This window comes from Perissodus microlepis, chromosome 13 (genome assembly GCF_051167445.1).
Source record: "Perissodus microlepis isolate ML-2025 ecotype Zambia chromosome 13, ASM5116744v1, whole genome shotgun sequence".
NCBI lineage: Eukaryota > Metazoa > Chordata > Actinopteri > Cichliformes > Cichlidae > Perissodus > Perissodus microlepis.
Genome location: NC_140473.1, coordinates 18,145,658 through 18,165,571, shown reverse-complemented (window position 1 = coordinate 18,165,571; position 19,914 = coordinate 18,145,658). Strand labels below are relative to the sequence as shown.

Here is a 19,914-nt window from a genome sequence, read left to right as displayed (position 1 = left end):
TTTAGTTAAAAGATCAGAGAGGTATGATGGATTTAATCCATTTAGAGGCTTAAAACAAGCAATAAAATCTTAAAATCAATTCTATAACATACTGGAAGCCAGTGTAAACAAGCGAAGACAGGGGAAATGTGGTCGTGTTTACGTGTGCCTGTCAAGAGTCAGGTTTCAGCATTCTGAAGAAGCTGTGTTTCTCAAAAAAACTGCTATCAACTCCGACGGGAGTTCTGCACTTTTCCAGAGGGCCAAGGTCACCCTTAAGAGAAAAACAAGGGTCTGAAGGTCCAAATAGTACAATCTCAGTTTTTTGATCATTTACATTCAAAAAATTGAATGCAAACCATGATTTAATGTTATCAAGGCAGTCTAGCAAAACTTGTAGAGAGCCTGTAGAATTCTTTTTAAGAGGAAAGTCGATTTGAAAATCATCTGCATAGCAGTGAAATGAGATTCCATATTTTCTGAAAATAGAGCCTAATGGGAGCATGTAAAGGAAAAAAGGTACAGGGCCAAGGATAGATCCTTGAGGGACCCCACACGTAAGGGAGTTGGATGTGGATGTGCCACCGACCCTGACAGAAAAGCTTCTGTCAGTTAAATAAGATCTAAACTATTCAAGTGCAACCATTCAAGTTCAAGTTCTTATACATGACAGTTTACTATGTTAACATATTCATTAGCACTAGATAACTGAGGACCTACAGTACAGGACAATCTAAATTTCTGACATAATAATGGTAACAAACTGGATAAAAAGTCAGGACAGAAACCACAGTACTTTAATATTTCACCATTATAGAGGCACTACACAAAAAGTCAAGGGGCCACTGAATCTGGGCGTTATGTGTACAAAACTTCAGGTAATTAATCCAGTGGTTCAGATCAAAGTGGTCAATCAACCAACTGACAAAGAAACATACCTGGACCTTAACAGAGCAACGTCATTAGCAGACTATGACTAGCCATTCAAATATTTACAGAAAATACTTTCATATTTTCAGAGCAACTTCAAATATTTTCAGAGGATAACCAAATGACCTTCACCAAGTTGCAGAGTAGGGCCCAGTTTATTCTCCTGAATGATGTAAGATAGAAATGATGCAGTAACATCATTCAGTTTGCAAGTTTGAAGTAGAAACTATAACGTTTTGCACAGGCTGAGAACTAGAAACTGGGATGAGTAATTCCTGATTGCAGTAATCAGGCCAAAATACTTGTTCAATCAAAAATAATAAATGAATCCATAAACATACATACACACACACACACACACACACACACACACACACTTGTTTGACTGCATCAAGCACTGAAATTTACTGTGTGCCTACATCCCCTGATAACACTGCAGTGTAAAATATGGCTTGTGCACTGGTTACAAAACACACCTCACCTCTGCATGCTGGCTTGTTTGCAAATAATGATCATAGAAAAAAGGTCGGGAAAACTGAACCTTTTGGGCCAGCTGCCAAATATGGCTACTGAATCCCATGCTGCACAGATTTGTCACTCTACTTTTTTGCAGTGATGCATTGCTACTTGTTAAAGAATCTTGGTTTTATTAAAACAAGTATTCCCAGCATCTTACAATTTGTTGGCACCACAATATTTTCTGTTTCCAGAACTTTCTGGGCTGCAAGAGAAGCGTGTTCACTTTCTATTAATTCCACTGTATTGAAATGAGCTGCAATTAAGTGCACTGACAGTTTAGTCCTTAATGAACAAAGCAGGTGAGTTTAGGAGTTAGACAGCTTCTATACTTTCAGTCTTATAACTTTCCTGTTTGATTAAGCTTATAGTTAAGGGTTGGGTCAGGTGATGTTGAATTACCCTTCATTTATGTTGCTGTAGGTTCAGGCTGCTGTCGGACTTCCTGTGATTCAGTGAGCATTTCTTTCCCATGCGCATTTTGCACTGCTGTTGCACCGATATGCTCCATTGCATGGCATTAACTTTTGTTTTCTCTCCCATATTCTGTGTTCTGTTCTCGCCTCTTTATGCTCTTCTATTTTCTTCTTGCTTGCTTGCCATCATCACCAGACCTTAAGTAACAGGATTTCATTTGACTGTAACATTGAAGGGCTTTAAACAGTAATAATAAAATAAAATAATAATAAAAAATAACACTTCACTGTAAAGTGTAAAGTAAAGTGTAAAGTGTGCGTGTTAGTCCCCATAGGGAAATAGTTCCTCTGCATTTAACCCATTCACCCAGTGAAGCAGTGGGCAGCCACCAATGCAGCGCCCGGGGAGCAGTGTGTAGGGACGGTACCTTGCTCAGGGGTACCTCAGGGTAGCCGTTCAGTGGAGTCGAACCCCCGACCTTCTGATCATGGGGCCGACACTCTGTGATAAACTGCTAAAATAATTATTTGAACATAATAGTTTTTTTTTTCTTTTCCTTTCATACATAAAATCAAACAGCATTACACAAATGAACGACAGTAACTGACAGTTGCTAAATATTTCAATTAAAATGGCGTAAGTGTGAGTACAAATATAACTTGTCAATTTGTTTTAATAATCTTATGTCAAGTGCTGCAATTAAATATATAAATGAATAAATAAACTGACTTTTGACAGCGCTGAGTATGCTACAGTCAGTCTCAACTGTTATAAAATTAGAAAAATACAACTGTTACAACAGCAACAGATGCCACAATGTAATTAAATTATAGTAATGAACTGACAAATGTGCGCATTCCTAATTAATTTAGAGTCTCACCCATATCTGCCAAATTGTTCAGATGATTTCCCTTGGTGTAATATTGCTATTCATTTTGAAACAAATGGGTCCAGCAAGAATTTTGACAGTACAATTTGCATAAATTCATGAATGTAAACGTTCTTTCTTGGAAATCATGGATATCACGTCCTCCAGAATAGCTACTAAAGGGCCATTGATTTGATGAACTCACAGTTCAACCTAACAGGGGGCTGCATTAGGGCACACAGCATTGGCATTGCAGAACCATGATGCCATATATAATAAGGTCAACAAGATCACATAAATATGTTGGATGATTGTTCCTCATCCATGTGGCTTGTATCCTGAGCTACTTACAAGTACTTTCTTACAATGCATAGCAGGGGAGTCAGCACTTACATCTGCTCCCTCAAAGCCCTATAAACAGGTCAGAGCCTGTAAACAAGAAACCTGTTGCCAGGAACTGCTGAGCAATGTCCATTTGCTTCCTTGGGTAATCAGGATTGGAATGTGAGACCAAGCTCTTTTCAAAAGAGAGTGGACGGCCTTGATATTTGACTCAGGCCCGATCAATGCTGAAATATCAGACAGCCTGGAATATGTCTATGCTGCTATGGCGATCTATCAATGGCATAAAGTCCAACATTTGAGTCAAAGGTGGGATGCTTAAGATGACATCCTCGCTGTTAAGAATGGAAAGTTTCATATGACTCTTCATGACTAATACAATACTTAAGATCAAAAGTGAAACACACAATGTTGCAGAGGTTTTAATTGTTTTCATTTTAAAGTTTAAAGTCTGCATTAAACTTATGATGTGAATGTGTGACGCACTTATTTATATATTATCTTAATCAGTTATGCATACTGTAGTGGGCTCAGTATCTCTACATTTGAAAAGCAGCCTCTCTGAAGCTCAGCGTTCAAGAACCAAGCTTTTTATCTGCAATGGCATTCTGATTTACGGCCCGGAGCCGCTTCATTGATCATGAATGGAGAACTGACTTGATGCATTCCTTGAAATATGTCATATTATTGGAACTGCCATCACTTTAAAGCAATTCTATATCTAACTGTACATTGGCATGACATGAGAGATGGGGCAAGTGGATCTCTCAATTTTTTAAGCTTTGGGAAAGATTGATGCATATTCACCAACACAGCCAAAATTGTTATAGGACAGAAAAATAAGTTTTTTGATGCTGACAGCTACGTTTAACCCAGACACTGTTTCCTGTTCTCGTTAAATGACATCCAAACATATTTTTGAAATAACGGTCCTTAAAATTCACGATTAACATTCTAAGATAAACACCCTAACAAAAGTGCTTCGTTAAAATTATGCCCATTTATTCAACAGCTGAAGTGAAACATTTTAAAAAACACATTTTCTAAACCTAACAATGTGGTTTGGGTGTCAACAAACAATCACCCTAATACTCTGCAGTTTTATCACAGCTATTGCGAATTTGATTATTGCAAGGCCTTAATAAACAAGCCAATTAAAATGTTTTACAGAAAATAAAAACATTAGCAGTTTTATCCAATAAAACAAGTTTCTACACATTGTATTAGAAATACAAGAACCCTTTAGGCCAACTAAGAAAATGTTTAAAGATAAAATTTGGCTATTAGTTGCATGAAAGAAAACACAATACATATGCGATCATTAATACAGCTTTAAGTATTCAGGTATATATAGAAAACATGAGTTTGTTGTGTGCATGTTACCACAGTCATAATGTCTACACAGCAATAATTTTAATAATAATGCATATCAACACAAGCCAATAATAATCATCATGTCTTCCAGTCAACCTGTTTCTCTCATCATCTTTTCTGATTTGCAACAAATAAAATGCAGAAAAGATGATGAGGGATCAAAAGAAAAGTCGACATCTTGTCGATAACAATGAGCAAGTTAATATTGCAAAACTTTGTCTATTTTTGACTCTACAGTCTCAGCAATTAAGTAGGTGAGACAGCTTTCTTTATTTTGGAGCATATAACTTCTCAAGAACTCATAAAAACTTGATTTTTATCCTAACCCTAACCCAGCTATAGGCACTCAATAATCCATATAATGATATTCTTAGACACAGCAGTGCTTTCTGTGTGAATTCAATTTTATGGCAAGTTATCCAACATAACAGAAGATGATGAAAGATAAAAAAAAGATATACACAATGAAAAAAAAAAAAAAAAAAAAAAAAAAAAATATATATATATATATATATATATATATATATTTACTAATAAACAAAAGTGAAAGGTTTGACCTTTTAGAAATGTGGGTTTTGTGGTACTGGCTTCTACAAAATTCAATCCATCCAGTGTTTGTTCAGATTTTTCTGAATCTGAGACTGGCTAAAGCATCGTTGTCATCCCTTGAACAAAAAGTTAGAAATCGATTCTCTTTAGGAATTAGAGCTGGCAGTGGTGTGATTTAGTAGAATAAAACCTAAGAGGTGTTTTTTCGTCAATCTGCCACCACAATGACCCAGCCAGCCTCCAGGTGGCGAAACAAGAGATGTTACTGGATGTGAGGAGTCTGACTAGGGTAGCCAGTTTAAGCGCACTGGATTGAGCAAATGAGTCAAAGGCTAGCAGAGGGGCCTGGGTTCAAATCTGCCCTCAGGCCATTAAGTGCATGCCTTCTTCCTGGTCTTTCTCTTAGCTACCCTGTCGTCCTTCCATTGTCAAAAAGTAAATAAATCAATAATAAATAACAGCTAAAAAAAAGTCCGAATAATTAGAAAAGGCAAATTGCATAAAATGCTTTATCCAACAAGTAGGATTCTGGTCATCTTATATAAAAAAAATAAACAGATTAGCCTAAGTGGTCATCTTTCTATTGTTGCACAACACTGCACACGCTGCTTTTCAGATTGTATTGCTTGCTCCAAACATGAAACATGAATGGCCAATCATTTTAATGTCTGTTCAGCCTGATGTGAGGATTAAACTAATCCTTGATCTCATTATATGTGTTTGAAAATGAATGACGAATCCTCTATATCTAATCAAAAGATGAATGTGAATTACCAGCTGACAAACACAAATATATCCAATAATACAGGCAGCACATATTTATGCTAAAGAGCATACTTAACTAAGTTTAAGGAGAAACAACCTTTGCTAGTTCCCACACATATCTGTAATATGTGTGGGATATAATGATATAATTCCACCAAAACCTTTGGATATTACTGTATATACAATGAATAACTAAAACCATGATTCCTTTTTGCTGATAATAAGCAAAACCATTCAAAAGAGTCAAGGCTGCTATTAACAGGGCTGAAGAACAATGCACCCACAGATACTTTCATTTGCTCCAAAAGCTCCCAAATCTTGTATTGCTCCAAGGACAAGCACTATGTTAATGCAGTGTTAAGTCATGAAGACGAAGAATCACAACGATCTCTTTATTCTGACAATAACAAACGGTAAAGACAAACCAGCATGTATACCAGCTCCCAGTTAAATCCTGGAGCCCAAGAGAAAAGCACAAAAGGGCTGATGGTGTGCATGGACAATGGGTGCAGAGCCAACAGCAGGGACTAGTGAGTGCAGACTTTACCGATCATAATTTCTCAGGGGTACTGTTCCCATTGTTCCCAAATGACACATTCTGCTGACCCTGACTGTGTGATATTGTTTTTTTTTTCTGCTGTATTGAGATGTGACAAAACAACAACAACAAACAAAAAAAAAACCATTATCATAACGCAACATCATTGGCCAGTTAGCTAAATATGTTATAGCTAAAACAATTCAAACTAATCAGCCACAAGCTATAAAAACACCCATGAATAAAAGCACACATTACAGATGAACTAGCAGGAGCTGACAGCACCCAGAGAGGAACAGAGAAATACCCAAATACAGGTGCTACACAGTTCAGGTCGGTCAGGAGTCACTGGAATTTCTCATCTGCTGTACATGGTTGGTTATAGCAGCTGAAGCTTTAGTTGAAACTTAAAACACATGTGTTCCAGTAACTGTTTCAGCAAAATATCATTTATATAATAACGAAATAATCCATGTTACTGTATGTGGAATCAACCTGACATGTTTTCTGCATTTCCTTTCTGCAAATGATGCCATTAACAATGCTGGGTAACATTGTTAACGCTGCAGCTTTAAAAAAAAACCCACACAAAACACTTCTATTCTCCTGTGAGTTCTACATCTAAAAAGATAAAAGTAGGTTGAAAAGCTTATTTAAATATGTAAACAGCCTGGACAGAATGTCTAAACAATTTTCACACTTATTTGTTGACCAGGTTTTTCTGTGGCGCTGCTTATGTAGAGGCCAAACTTTTATAGATTTAAGTTTCCAGGCTCCCTCAGTGCACAATACAGTGTGGAAAATAATCATTCTGCTCTATAGTCTCTTCACGTATAGGCTACTACTGTGGGATTCCCTTAGAGAGATGTGAATAATAAAAAAACCCACATATTCCATGATGACACTATTAATCTAAGGTGACAATCCCATCATATTCTTGGGAAAACCAGCTGAATAATGTAGTGAGGGATGTATGCTAACATCAGCCAGCCTCGGGACTGATAAAAACAGACATTTTTTTTCTGCTGCCTTAAAAAAAATGTAGTGAGAGAAAACAAAATTGTTTGGGTGAGTTAAGTATGGAACGTTTAATTAACATGTTGTGATTTTCCCTGATCGTGCATAAAGTAAACACATTATCTTAGATTAGGCAATTTGACTCAGGGATTATTTGCATCTCAGAGGCTGAGCATTTTTCATTGATATTTAAAACCCCAAAGAATTCAAGTATTTTCATGCAAATAATAACACAGTGCAGCACACAAAAAAATGAATGGCCTGCTTCTATGGTGTAATGAGGATAAGCACAAAGCGATTTACAACAAGAACAGATGTAGTTATGCTGACCGTTTATCTCAACAATATACTGTAATTGGTGTCTTTATTTGCACATCAAACACTAAAACATGTACTCCACTTCTGAAGAAAAAAAAAATAGAATTATCACACACACTAGTCTAATTAGATGCAAGTAGACAGTGAGGTACAGGCTGTTGCAGGCCACTTTCAATCTGATTAACAAAGACTTTCGGTGCCTGGAAAGCAGAGAGTTTATAATAAATTGAACCAAATTAAAAACAGCTTGTTAGGCACAAAAGATACAGAAATATATAAGTGTATTACTGAGGTATTCATTGTGTACTGCATGGAGTGTGTAAGTGAGGCTCACTGAATGCCCTCCCCTCCTGTTTTGCTCTCTAATCCACAAGGAACAGGTGTTGTGCACTAATCCGGGCCTTTTAGCTACGCTCTAATTATATGTTGATGACCTAGCAATCATGACAACTGGCGGTGATCATAGAACTGAGACCAATCTTTGTTTGTGTCTGTGTATGTGCACACGTCTAACACAGAATGGGGAACATAGCCTTTATATTGAATCCTTAATCAAACATCTACAGAAAATCATTTTCAAAAATACATAAATGTTCACAGACTATAACGTTACTACAACAAGCTATGTGCACTCATTTCACTAATGCCCACATGCATGTGAACAGAAGCCAGCAGGACTCCTTTTGTTTGAGCAACAGATGTACAGCTCCACAAAAATAAATTTGCCGCTTAGGTGTCTCGGCCCTAGTTTGCCCAGATGTTTCCTCTTCTGCTAAATTGCAATTATTAAGCATAAAACAAATACCCAAGATCCTGCTATGTAAAATAAGAGCTATCCCTTGAGTGGCTTTGGATTTTTAGACACTTTACTAAAAAATTCTAATGTTAAATATCTGCGATTGCGAGTGAGGAATAGACTAATACTAAGCACAAAGACAAAAAACAACCCTGCAGTCCAGGGTTAGGGTTAGTTTTAAGGTTGCGTTAAGTGAATGTACTGTAGAGTGTAGTCAGCTACTGCGTACACTAAACCTAATAACTGTTGTGGCAGCAAGAGCTGCATTTGTGGTAACTGGCAGGAATTATGGCAAGTCGTCCGGGTCCTGACGGAGCAAAGCAGCCCCCAGACCATCACAGTACCACCACCATGTGTGATTGACATGTTTGCTGTGATGTAAGGTTTACATCAGATATAACAGAGCTAAAAAAAAAATCCGCTTTCGTCTCTTTAGTCCACAGAATATTTTCACAAAGGTTTTTTTGATCATCAAGATATTTTCTGGCTAATTTGAGATGAGTCCTCGAGACTCCCTGGATGAGTCGTCTAGTACTGTTGCTGTATTTTTCCTAGGAAGTCCACTGTGATTCACTGGACTCCCAAAGCCTGAGAATTGGACTTTCCAGACTGACTGACGTCAATAACTTTGTTTCTCACATGTTCTTGAGTTGCTTTAGATCGTGGCATGATATATCCTTTGTTGAAATCTTTTATCTTTTACTGTTTCTCTGCATAGGTAGGTTTGGATAGCTTTGTTTCCCGCCTTAATAAATAAAATTATCATTTAAAAACTGCATTTTCTATTTACTCAGTCACCTTTGTGTAATATTAAAATGTATTTGTATAAGACAAATATACAAAAAGGAAGACAGAAATCAGGAGGAAAATGCTTTTTTCTGCACCCTTGCATCTGGTGAATTTCAAAACTAAGAAGAGGTTAAATTCTTATCAGTCTTTTAGGTTTGAACTTCTCTGTTCTGAAATGTACTGCTAAGCCAGATGGTTTGCAGTCTTTAACTGTGTGTTCTACGGTAGGTTTTACTAGACTTAGGTAATATACTGTAAAATCTGTCAATAATCTCTCATCACTTTGTGCCTGTTTTTCGTAGGTATAGAATGGATTTCACAGCAGTAGTATGGTAGTGCATATATTCCTTTATAATGAAAAAAGGTGGAATAACAAGTATTTGACTACATAAATGAGCCTTTATGCCCAACTAAGTGTGCGTGGAATATAAAATGAAACTGAAATTGTTAAAGTCTGGAGAAAACTGATTTAACAAAAGCATGCTCTGCACAACAACAATCATAATGCTATTATGAAAATCACATTATAATCTTATTTGTTTGCTTTTTTCATCGTATTTGTGAATTTAATGACAGCCCCTGCCAAAATATAGCACCATTCTGCATCTGAATAGCAGTAGTTTGATTTATCTTCTTGTCACTTAAGTGATGAAACCATAAGTAACTCTTTTTTGTTTTCCATTTATACTGTTGAAATGCAAGAATAACAATTATATTTCCAGAGTACTGATCTCAAAGGCAGCTCCAGCATTGCAGGGACAGTTTCAGTTCAGGGCAATAGTGGAACGCAGGATCTCATCTTTCTCTTGGGATCAATAAGTTTTCAGCACACTTGGAGCAAGACTTACAAATTATACCTGTGCAATTTGTACAGGGTGGTGCTGAAAGTCCCACACATCAATTTGCTCCCTTCCAGACAGCTACTATTGTTTCAGTCCAGTCACATTCAGGACTAAAAGGTGTTTGAAGATTCGTTTTAGTGAAGCAAAAGAAAGTGTTACATGCCTGGGGGTGTTTCACCAGACACCTACCCCACTGTTGGGCAAACCTTAGACGAATGTGACTGCCTTCCAGGTGCAATTAATTGAATAAAATTTAAAAAAAATTTCAGCTACAACCAAATGTGGCTCAATTTTAATTGAAAAATCTGAAGTACACATTTAATTCCCAGCCAGTGCAAGCATCTTTAGTCATTGTGTCATAAAAAGAAAAAGAAAAGAAATAAGTTGACATAAAGAAAGGGAAAGCCTTGAAACAGATTAACTATGCGACATGTTGATATAAAGGAATGAAGCAACTTGAGAGGATGATTGAACTAATGACAACCCTGGTGGAGACACACAGTCTGAGGGATTGAGTTCACTTTAAGGGGTGAAATTAATGAGTCCTTGGTGGCTGAGAAAAACACAGACGTAGGCTGGATCTCATTAATTGTTTAAACATAACACATTTAACACTTACTAAAAAATGCCTACAAGCCCTTTGAATACCAGATAACCAGAATACTCCTGGTATTTTACACACGTGGAAACCCTTCACCACTCAGCACTCACTGAAGCAGTCATCACGAATGAGCTGAGAGACCTTTAAAAAGACATTCAGCAATGACACATATTGTGTTTGCCATTTGTTCAGCTCTCTCAAATCTTTTAATTCCATGTCAAGGTTACGCTGTGCTAGTTATCGTGGGTCTTAAAACCCAACACACCAATGAAGCAGCGAGGGGAAGGACTTGACAACAAACCAGAGAAAACAGCTGAAGTGCTCCACAAGTTTTAAGTGACTCACTCATCTTCATACAGACTCTAGTGCTGTATTCACTCAATGTGATGCAAGTTCAGAGACAAGTGTGAAGAAGCGGAGGCAGGAACATTTTATGAATTGTCTTATTAAAAGAACATGAACCTCATGAAACTAAAGAAAGTTAGTTATTCAGTTTGCATGGCATTATATATTATATTGTTAACAGGTTGTTAATAAGACGGCCCTGTCATAACAATTAGTGTAAGTCAAGGTATATCTCAGTGGCTACGAATTTAAGCTAGACCTCTCCCCAGGATTTGCAATACACTCACCACAATGCAAGCCCCTTAAAGTAGAAATAAAGAGGTAAAAAAAAGTGTATCTATAACAACAAAAAGTGAAAGAAAACCAGGCAATTATTTAGACTTAATAACATCTACATGTAGTTGATCTGCTAATATTAGTACTCTTTGTATTGAATAATTACAGTAGGTTAGCTCATTCAGCAACATATACAGACAAAATTAACCATAACTTGGTGTTTTCCCAGCAACATATGGTGTCTATCCCGATATACTAGGAAGTAAACTCCCCAGTCTCTCTCTCTCTCTCTCTTAACAGTATGGCAGCACAGAAGTAATAGTGCCAGATGCACCTGTGGAATTTCTCTGTCATTTAGTATATCCTAACCCTCATCCTGTCAACTGGCTAATTCAGTTTGTTCCTAATTATGTCACCGTTTTAAATTTTGCTTTCATTGGTCCTTTGCAAAAAATATTTTGGCGTCCCACGGGACGAAAAAACAAAAATAAAACCAAAAATAAAAGGAAATATATATATGCAATTACTGTTTACCAAAACCTTTTGGGTCAAACATTAAATTATACAGTATCAATGAAAATAAGATAACAGTATCAATGACACTTCAGTCATTTTGAAGGGAAAAGCCTCTATTATTATCTACATGGGCAAATTCCCAGACTGGAACCTTAGAGACATCGCTGTTTTTACCTGAAAGAGTGGAGACATTTCCAGATTGTGCCACACATGAAACGGGAACTAGAGTTCCTACACCTCAAGCCCCAATCCAAGCAGCAATAACCCTCCTGGGAGTGAGGAAAACACTATCTGTTGATGTGACTGCCCAATGATCGGCTGGAAAATCTACTCAAAAAAGATGTTACCTTTGTTCCCGAAAACAAAGGTGGGAGGTAGAAACTGTTTGCTTCTCCTGTCACATTACAACATGCCATGAGCATAGCACATATAGTGCATATAGTGTGTCTGTAGCTTTTTGTTGCTTTTTGTTGTTTTAGGTAAAGGCAAGTCACATTGTCAGGCATAAGTCAGACTCATTCTTATTGGGTGCCAGTCTCCACCAGGGCTGCCCTTTGTCAAAGATTCTAGTCATAATATTTATGGACAGAATTTTTAGGTGCCGCCTAAAAATTTGACAATGTCAAATTTCAGGATCTCAGAATCTCATCTCTGTTTTTTGCAGCTTGTACTGGGATGGTGTCTGGAATAAGAATTAGCAACTCCACGTTTGAGGCCATGGTTCTCAGCCAGGTCAGGTCGGGAACAAGTTGCTGCTCCAGGTGAAGGAGTTTATGTATGTCAGGGTGCTGTTCATGAATGAGGGAAGAATGGAGGTTAAAGACAGATTGGAGCAGCGTCTGCTGTAATATGGACACTGTACGCTGTCTGTTGTGGTGAATACACAGCTGGACGTGAAAGTGAAGGTGTCAATTTACAGGTCTAGCTTTGTACCTACCCTCTCCTATGACCACGAGCTGTGGGTAGTGACCAGAATAATAAGACTGAAGATACAAGCGGCAGAAATAAACTTCCTCCAAAATGTATTGGGCTCTCCTTCAGACAGCGTGAGGAGCATGGTCGTTCAGGAGGGTCATAGTCTTCTAGGTGAGGAGTTCTGGGCATGTCCTGGAGGAGGCCCCAGGGATGACCCAGCACATGCTGGAGAGATTATATCTCTGCACTGGTTGATTTTGTGCTCATTTTAGTTATCTTAGAACGGGGTGAAATTCAATTCAATGTTATTATATAGCGCCAAATCACAACAACAGTTGCTTCAAGGCAGTTTATATTGCAAGGTAAAGAACCTGCGATATTACAGACGATTGCTGATTTCATCACAAAAATATGTTTACTTGAAATTACTGAAAAATTAAGCGATGCCAAAAATCAAACAACAGTAAATAAGCTTTTAAGTAATAACGTGGAGCATACTTTATATATATGTATAGATTTCTTTTGACAAAATATGCAAATTAACAGTAACTTGCAATAAAAAAAATAAAAATCTTTACATGACAACCAAATAAGTAACAACTTGAAGTGTCTGTGGAGGATTTTTACTTTGTGTTAGTGCCTGTCAGCACTGATCAAAATGCAACTACTTATCAGAGTTCAGACTGGATCTACCTTAGCAGCACACTGCATTTCATTTTGCTAGATTGACTTCCCTTTATGAAAGCCCTTCAGTAACACTCATTTATGATTTCCTAAACTACGTAAACTGCTCGATAAACAGGGGGGTTAACGGGATATTCACACGCTGCAGGCAACAGTTGATACAAATCGTGAATTTACAGAGCCAAGTTCAGAGAGAGCATACTTATTTATGGATACTCCGATTCCTCGCTGCTGTTGCAGGAAGCTCTCTCTCTACTCGATTCTTTTCTCTCTCCACATATGCAGCTGCCCCTAAACAATGAGATAGAAATCTCTCCAATCTGATTAAATGCTTTTGGATTAAGCCCATGGGCTGAATAAGCAAAGGAGCCTATAGAAAACAAGCTTTGTCTTCCCAATTGTGATCGACTCATGGAGTGAGTGAGACTTTATGTGTTGCGCCTGGCACCTGTCAGTGGATCTGCAGAAGCAACAGCTCAGATAAATTAAACATGTTATGCTTCATTTGAGCAACTGTGCTGCTATCCCCTCCTGATTTCTCTCCTTTTTCTAAAATAAGAACCTCCAAGAACAAAAAAGAAAGAAAAAAAAGCAAACCGAAATGAAAAAGGACAAGAAAATGTACTTCTTTCACAACGTCCATACCAAGTACTATCCTCTTAGCTGAGTCAAATATAAATCTTCACAGACAATCAATAAATGAACAACTCCTGATACAGCGCTTTGACAGTTGCAAATGTTATTATGTTTCTGAGCAGCACACCTCCTCCACGGGGAACCGTATACTTTCTTGGCTCTTCTGCCTCAGATCAAATTTGTTCTTCTGAGAAGGCAGGGGGAAGAGGATTATATATTTATTTGTTTGTCTATCTTTTCTGACCCTGACCAAACAAAGCCAGACAGAAGAGTGATTATGTTGTTTGCTTTCCCATTCACACACATGAATGAATGTAAAGGCAAATGCTTCGAAGAGATGGGATCTTATTATGTGCCATTTGTATGGTTTCTGTGTGACAGAAGAGAAGAAATGAAACACATTTAGATGGATAATTGCTTTGGTCAATAACGGCAGGTTTCCTGTTTTACATTCCATTATGGTGAGGATGGGCTCTGCCTGTTTCATCACAGAGAGATAAATAAAAGGATGGTGGAGCCAGAAGAGACCCATATCCCAGGTAAATGAGAGCTTTATGAGGAAGATTAGTGCAAATCCCTCACACAGTGCATAGGCAGATGTGGGGCGAGAGAGGCTTTCGGATACAGGCTTGGCTACCTCCATCTCACAAATTCCCCCAGCAATCGATCAAAGCCCCAAATCACAGCTGCATGCACACACACACACGCACAGAGGAAGGAGTAGGTGAGACACTATGACGGCCTGAATTGTTTTTTTATTGCACTGATGAATAGGTGACCTGATCTGACACAGAGACAGTCATTTGTACTCTCGGGATACAAATATTCACATAATGTGCATGCATTTATGAACATATGATTCCTCTCTGTAAGATACACAGGCAATAAAACAAAAAAAAAAAAAAAAAAACAGTGCCCAGAGTGCATACAGTGTACTCTGTAAGTGGAGCATCTGTGAAATTGTATTTTGACTGTATAAATAAGCTCTGGATGCCATCTGTACTGAGAGCTGCTCATTAAACTCTGTTAACCTGCAGTACTAATATCTGCAGGGAGAGATGAGTGAGACAAAGACACACCTGCTCCATTTAGGGGAAAGCATTTCTCATTCCCTCAGTGAACATATAGCACCTCCCAAGTAACAGTTATCACATGCAGGCACATATTTACATGTAAAGACATACTCATCAGCAAAATCCAGACGGCAAACACTCACAAAAAAACAGAGACTGCTATAACGTAGAAACAGTTAATGGAGAGGCCAGAGAGAAGATGAAGGGAGAAAAGAAGGGGAGGAGCTGAACAGTTTCACCTGACCCACTCAAACGCTGCATGTCTGATCTATGGTTCAGTGATTTGTGTACTGCTGAAGCACAGCTATACCAAATACAACCTGCGCAGGGAGCAGACAACTCATTAATGGAGCCCCACATCACGTCTGTATGCCAAACACCATCTGTATTCATTCAGATGCACACACACAGGCATATTTCTGATTCACCCTGGGAGAACAGTACCAATGTACACATCACAAACGCAGGGAACTGATCTTTAATTTAAAGCACAATCAAAATTATGACATCTTAGACATAACATCTCTTATAACCAACTATCAGTATCAAGTGTAATCAACTGTGGCTGTAGCTCATGTGGCAGAGCAGGCCACCTACTAACTGGAAAGTTGGCAGTTCGATCCCAGTCTGCTCCAGTCTACGTGCCAAATGTCCTTGGGAAAGCTACTAACCCTGCATTCATACTCCGATGCATCCATCAAAGTATGAATGCGTGTGTGAATTTTAGATGGGAAGTGCTTGGGTCAATGTACAAGTTGTGCAAAGCACTTTGAGTGCTCAGATTGAGTAGAAAAGCACTATATAAGAACCATTTACCATAAACTACAAGTCCACACTAGATGAAAAATTATATTATAATAAAAGCACTTTGGCATAGAAAATAGTGCTTGAGTGTATGACTGGCTGAATGAGGCTTATTTAGCTTGCGCTATATAAGTACCAATCTATGTATTCATGACAAAAACCACTCTGTACCAAATCCCAACAGTGCAATACACTACGTTTAAGTGCAGCAGCAATTATCGTGACGTGGGAATACAGACAGAAACATAGGCGTGAAACTGGCACGTACCATTTGGGCTCTCCTCGTCAACAGTGACTATGGTTGCAGGGGGACCAGGCCGGGACAGCTTACACTCTGCGTATGCAAGAAAAAAAAAATTAAAAACTATGTCTGCATATGATATTCATTTAATTCTGGTTACATCACCAGAATGACACAATGATAAAGAACAATAGTGAACACCTAAAGCAGAGATAGCAGTCTTACCAAACTGGGAATATAATCATTTGATATATACACTGCTCAAAAAACCAAACAAACAAACAAAAAAAACCATTCAAGGAACACTTAATCAGTTTAATTTACTTCATCATCACCAGTGTGTGAATGTGTGTGTGAATGGGTGGATGACTGGATGTGTAAAGCGCTTTGGGGTCCTTAGGGACTAGCAAAGCGCTATACAAATACAGGCCATTTACCATTTACCATCATCAACTCAATCAGTTAACTTAATCAGTTAAGTAGCAGAGGGGGTTGTTAATCAGTTTTAGCAGCTTTAGTGTTAATGACATTAACAACAGGTGCACTAGAGGGGCAACAATGAGACAAACCCCAAAATGGGAATGGTTTTAAAGGGGGAGGCATTTTCCCCTCCTCATCTTTTAACTGTATTTTAACTAATTTTCAATTAGGCTAGGGTCAGTGTCACTACTGTTAGCATGAGGCAATACCTGGACCCTATAGAGGTTGCACAGGTAGTCCAACTCCAACAAGAGATTCTAAGAGACAGGAGAGGTGGACAGGCCCTAGAAGGTCCTTAACCCATCTGCATGACCAGTATCTGCTCCTTTGCAGAGGATGAGCACTACAAAATTAGCACTCCAGCAGGCCACTGGTATGATTCTCTGAGGGCTGGTCTGAGGGCCTCACATCCTCTAGTGGGCACTGTGCTCAAACCCTGCAGTTCTATATAGAATAGGGGGACATGTTTAAGTTAATCCAATTAAATTTTGACAGAACACAGTTTTTTTCACTTTTTCAGCCCTGTGAGGTTGATAAGTTTCATGACAGCACACATTACCCAGTGCATATCAGTACAGATATCCAGCATGATTTGTTTTGCCTACTGTAATCTGATGTGTTTTCAAAGTGTTCCTTTAACTTTTTTTGAGCAGTGTATTATATTTTCAAATAATGTCTAAAGATTTAGATTTCATGAAGAAAAATAAATGCTGAAATTACGGTGGTATCATCACTCCTAGTGAAAGCACTACATTTACATGTACAGTAGTCACAGTAGTAATCATACATAAAGTGCTCATATATGGTATGTCACAGAATTATGCTAAAATTGCAAATTAATTGATAAAAAAAAAACTGACACTGTTCATATTTTGCAGCTCTAAGGAAATGAATGTCAACATTTTCTCTCAGTGTCACACAGATGCTGTCATGCTGATGTATCATTTTACAACAGGTGGCATCAATGACTGCTGCCACAGAACCATCAGCAGCAATGGACTGTGCGATAGTGACACCAGACAAGCAGGGTGGTGAAAGCATGTGGCAACATCATAAGCAGAGCACTGACGAGAATGGCTTCACAGATGGAGGTCACAGCAGCTAGATGGTACGAGCACATGGGACACAGGTAATGGCAGCTTGACAGACAACAGCAGATGGGGCAGCAGGAGAGGTGGAGACAGGAGAAAGGAAAACGTCTAGCCCAGATGAATAGGTGCTGCAAGGCAATGCTCTCCACAGCCAATGTAAGGAAAGTTCAGGATTAAATGTCATTCATAGAAGAGGTAGAGAGAAATGGCAAAAAGGGAGAATATGGGAATGTTAAAATACAAAAGGAAAAAAGACAACAGATGATTGCCCTCTTACCCTCATAGTGCCAGTCTGAAGGAGTCAGAGGTTAGTGTAACCAGAGGGAAGCAGAGCAGAAGCATGAGAGGAAAACAAGTATGAAACTGTTAAAGGCTCTGATTTTAGGAAGAAAGAGAAAAAAATATCATCATAAAATAGGAAGAGATATTAGAAAACAGGGCTGAAGAGAGGCAGTTTAATGGAATATAAACTCAAGAGACCTCTCAAAATTGTGGGTGTTAGCAAACCCCACACAGGTTTTGGAGAAATGGCCAGTCGATCTATTCTTTCTGCCAGAAGCTGACTGTTTTGAGAAATGTTGTATGCAGGAAAAAAAAAGTTAAAGTATAAATTCTGTGCTTGTGAAAGAGAAAAAGAATGCGGAAGGTCAGCAGAAGCCTTTTACTAGTTACTCAAAACATCTTTCTATCCTTCTTTTAAATGGCCTCCATCTTGTTATTCATTGAATCTGAAGCAGCTTGCTTTCAGGTGGTGTCGTCTGACATTACATGTAATCAGAGATGGAGATAATGACACCACATCAACAGTCAGCACTCTAGTGTTTCACACCCACCTTCTGCTTGACTTCAGTTGTGCAACTATGCACCTGTTGCCAGGATAGTTTTCTTATTAAATATGCATACCCATGAGCCTTTACTAATGTAGTGGTTTGAAAGTGCATAGTAATCAGTGATAAAAACCTGAATGTGATGTTGTTGCATTTTTAAAAAAAAAATTATGGCCGTTTGCAAACTGTAGATACACACAATAATTAGCAATTAAACAGCAATGAAAACCTTAGGCTAGAAGAGGGGATATTTTATGCAAATAACCGCATTTTCAGTTTCTTGTTCTCTCTAATCTAAATTTTATTAACGTTTTATCTGGGGCTAGAATTTGCATCCATATAAAACATCTTTGCTTTGGTCCTTTACTGTCAAAGTGAAGATCTATTGTCAGTAAGAGACACTATGTTAAAAGGCATAGACTACATTTTCTAATCTAAAATTCCTCACAGTTATTAAACCACACCGATGCTGCACAGCTAATTCACGAGATGTACTGACATGTAAATTTTAAAGTTCCATGAGTTTATAGCAATTAGGAAACCTGCACCTTTCGGCTGAAAAAATAGGATTTCCTTTAATAGCGACAAAATGAACAGAGCAACTGGGTCACACCACGCAATCTGAGACATAAACAACAAGCAACATCAAAATCAGTATGCAAATCTGCTCTGAGAGAATATACTCTGTGTGAAGTAGAAGTAGAAGAGTGTGACCGCGTGCATGCGTGTGTATGCATGTGTATGCATGTGTGTGCAAGCGCGCATAAAAAAAGTTACTTGCACTCATTTTGAGAAGCTCTTTAAGGGATCACAGGCAGTCTGTTTTGTTAGTTTTGCATATGTGTGTTAGAGCAGTGTTTAGCCGGGTGCACGGCCGTGCGCGTGCGCATGTGTGTGTAGCTTTAAGTGGTAGTTGCGGCAGTGGGAGAGAAAAGATGTGAAGAGTCTGGTTTGAAGACAAAAGGCAGAACCAAGTAGAGATAAAGAATAGCACCTCCATTTGCAGTGATAACTTTCCTATGTTGCGATCAAAGCACAACCGTAATGCTGCACTCAAATGGATACGAATACAAACACACACAAACCCAAAGCAGCAAAGTGTGCTCACTATCGTGTTCACTACAAAATGGAAATGATCCCAACTTCTCGCCACATTTACACGTTTTAGCAGCGGGTGATATTTTCTAATGATGCTTTACGTCAGGCTTTCCTCCCATCGAAAAATCCTCCCAGCATAATGAAAGAATATAAAAGACATTTTCTGGCCAATTCACTTTACTGTGGCTCTTTGGATTTGTAAAAGAATATGCTAAAAGGCATCACCAAAAATCCCCAGTCTGTGCTTTCCTGCGGCATTCAAAATAATAATGCAGGGTAAAATGGGC

At 38.3% G+C, this 19,914-nt stretch overlaps 1 protein-coding gene across 1 annotated transcript in view; it reads right to left on the bottom strand.

The window, feature by feature from the left end:
• The window catches only part of LOC146375020 (protocadherin-15-like), a 163,947-nt gene that overhangs the window by 110,970 nt on the left and 33,063 nt on the right, over nucleotides 1-19,914 (bottom strand). The window contains exons 3-4 of the mRNA XM_084949255.1: nucleotides 17,980-17,994; nucleotides 16,159-16,224 (exon numbers count right to left, since the gene is read on the bottom strand). Of these exons, the coding sequence (XP_084805381.1) occupies nucleotides 16,159-16,224; nucleotides 17,980-17,994 (81 nt within the window). The remainder of the gene's footprint in view (nucleotides 1-16,158; nucleotides 16,225-17,979; nucleotides 17,995-19,914) is intronic.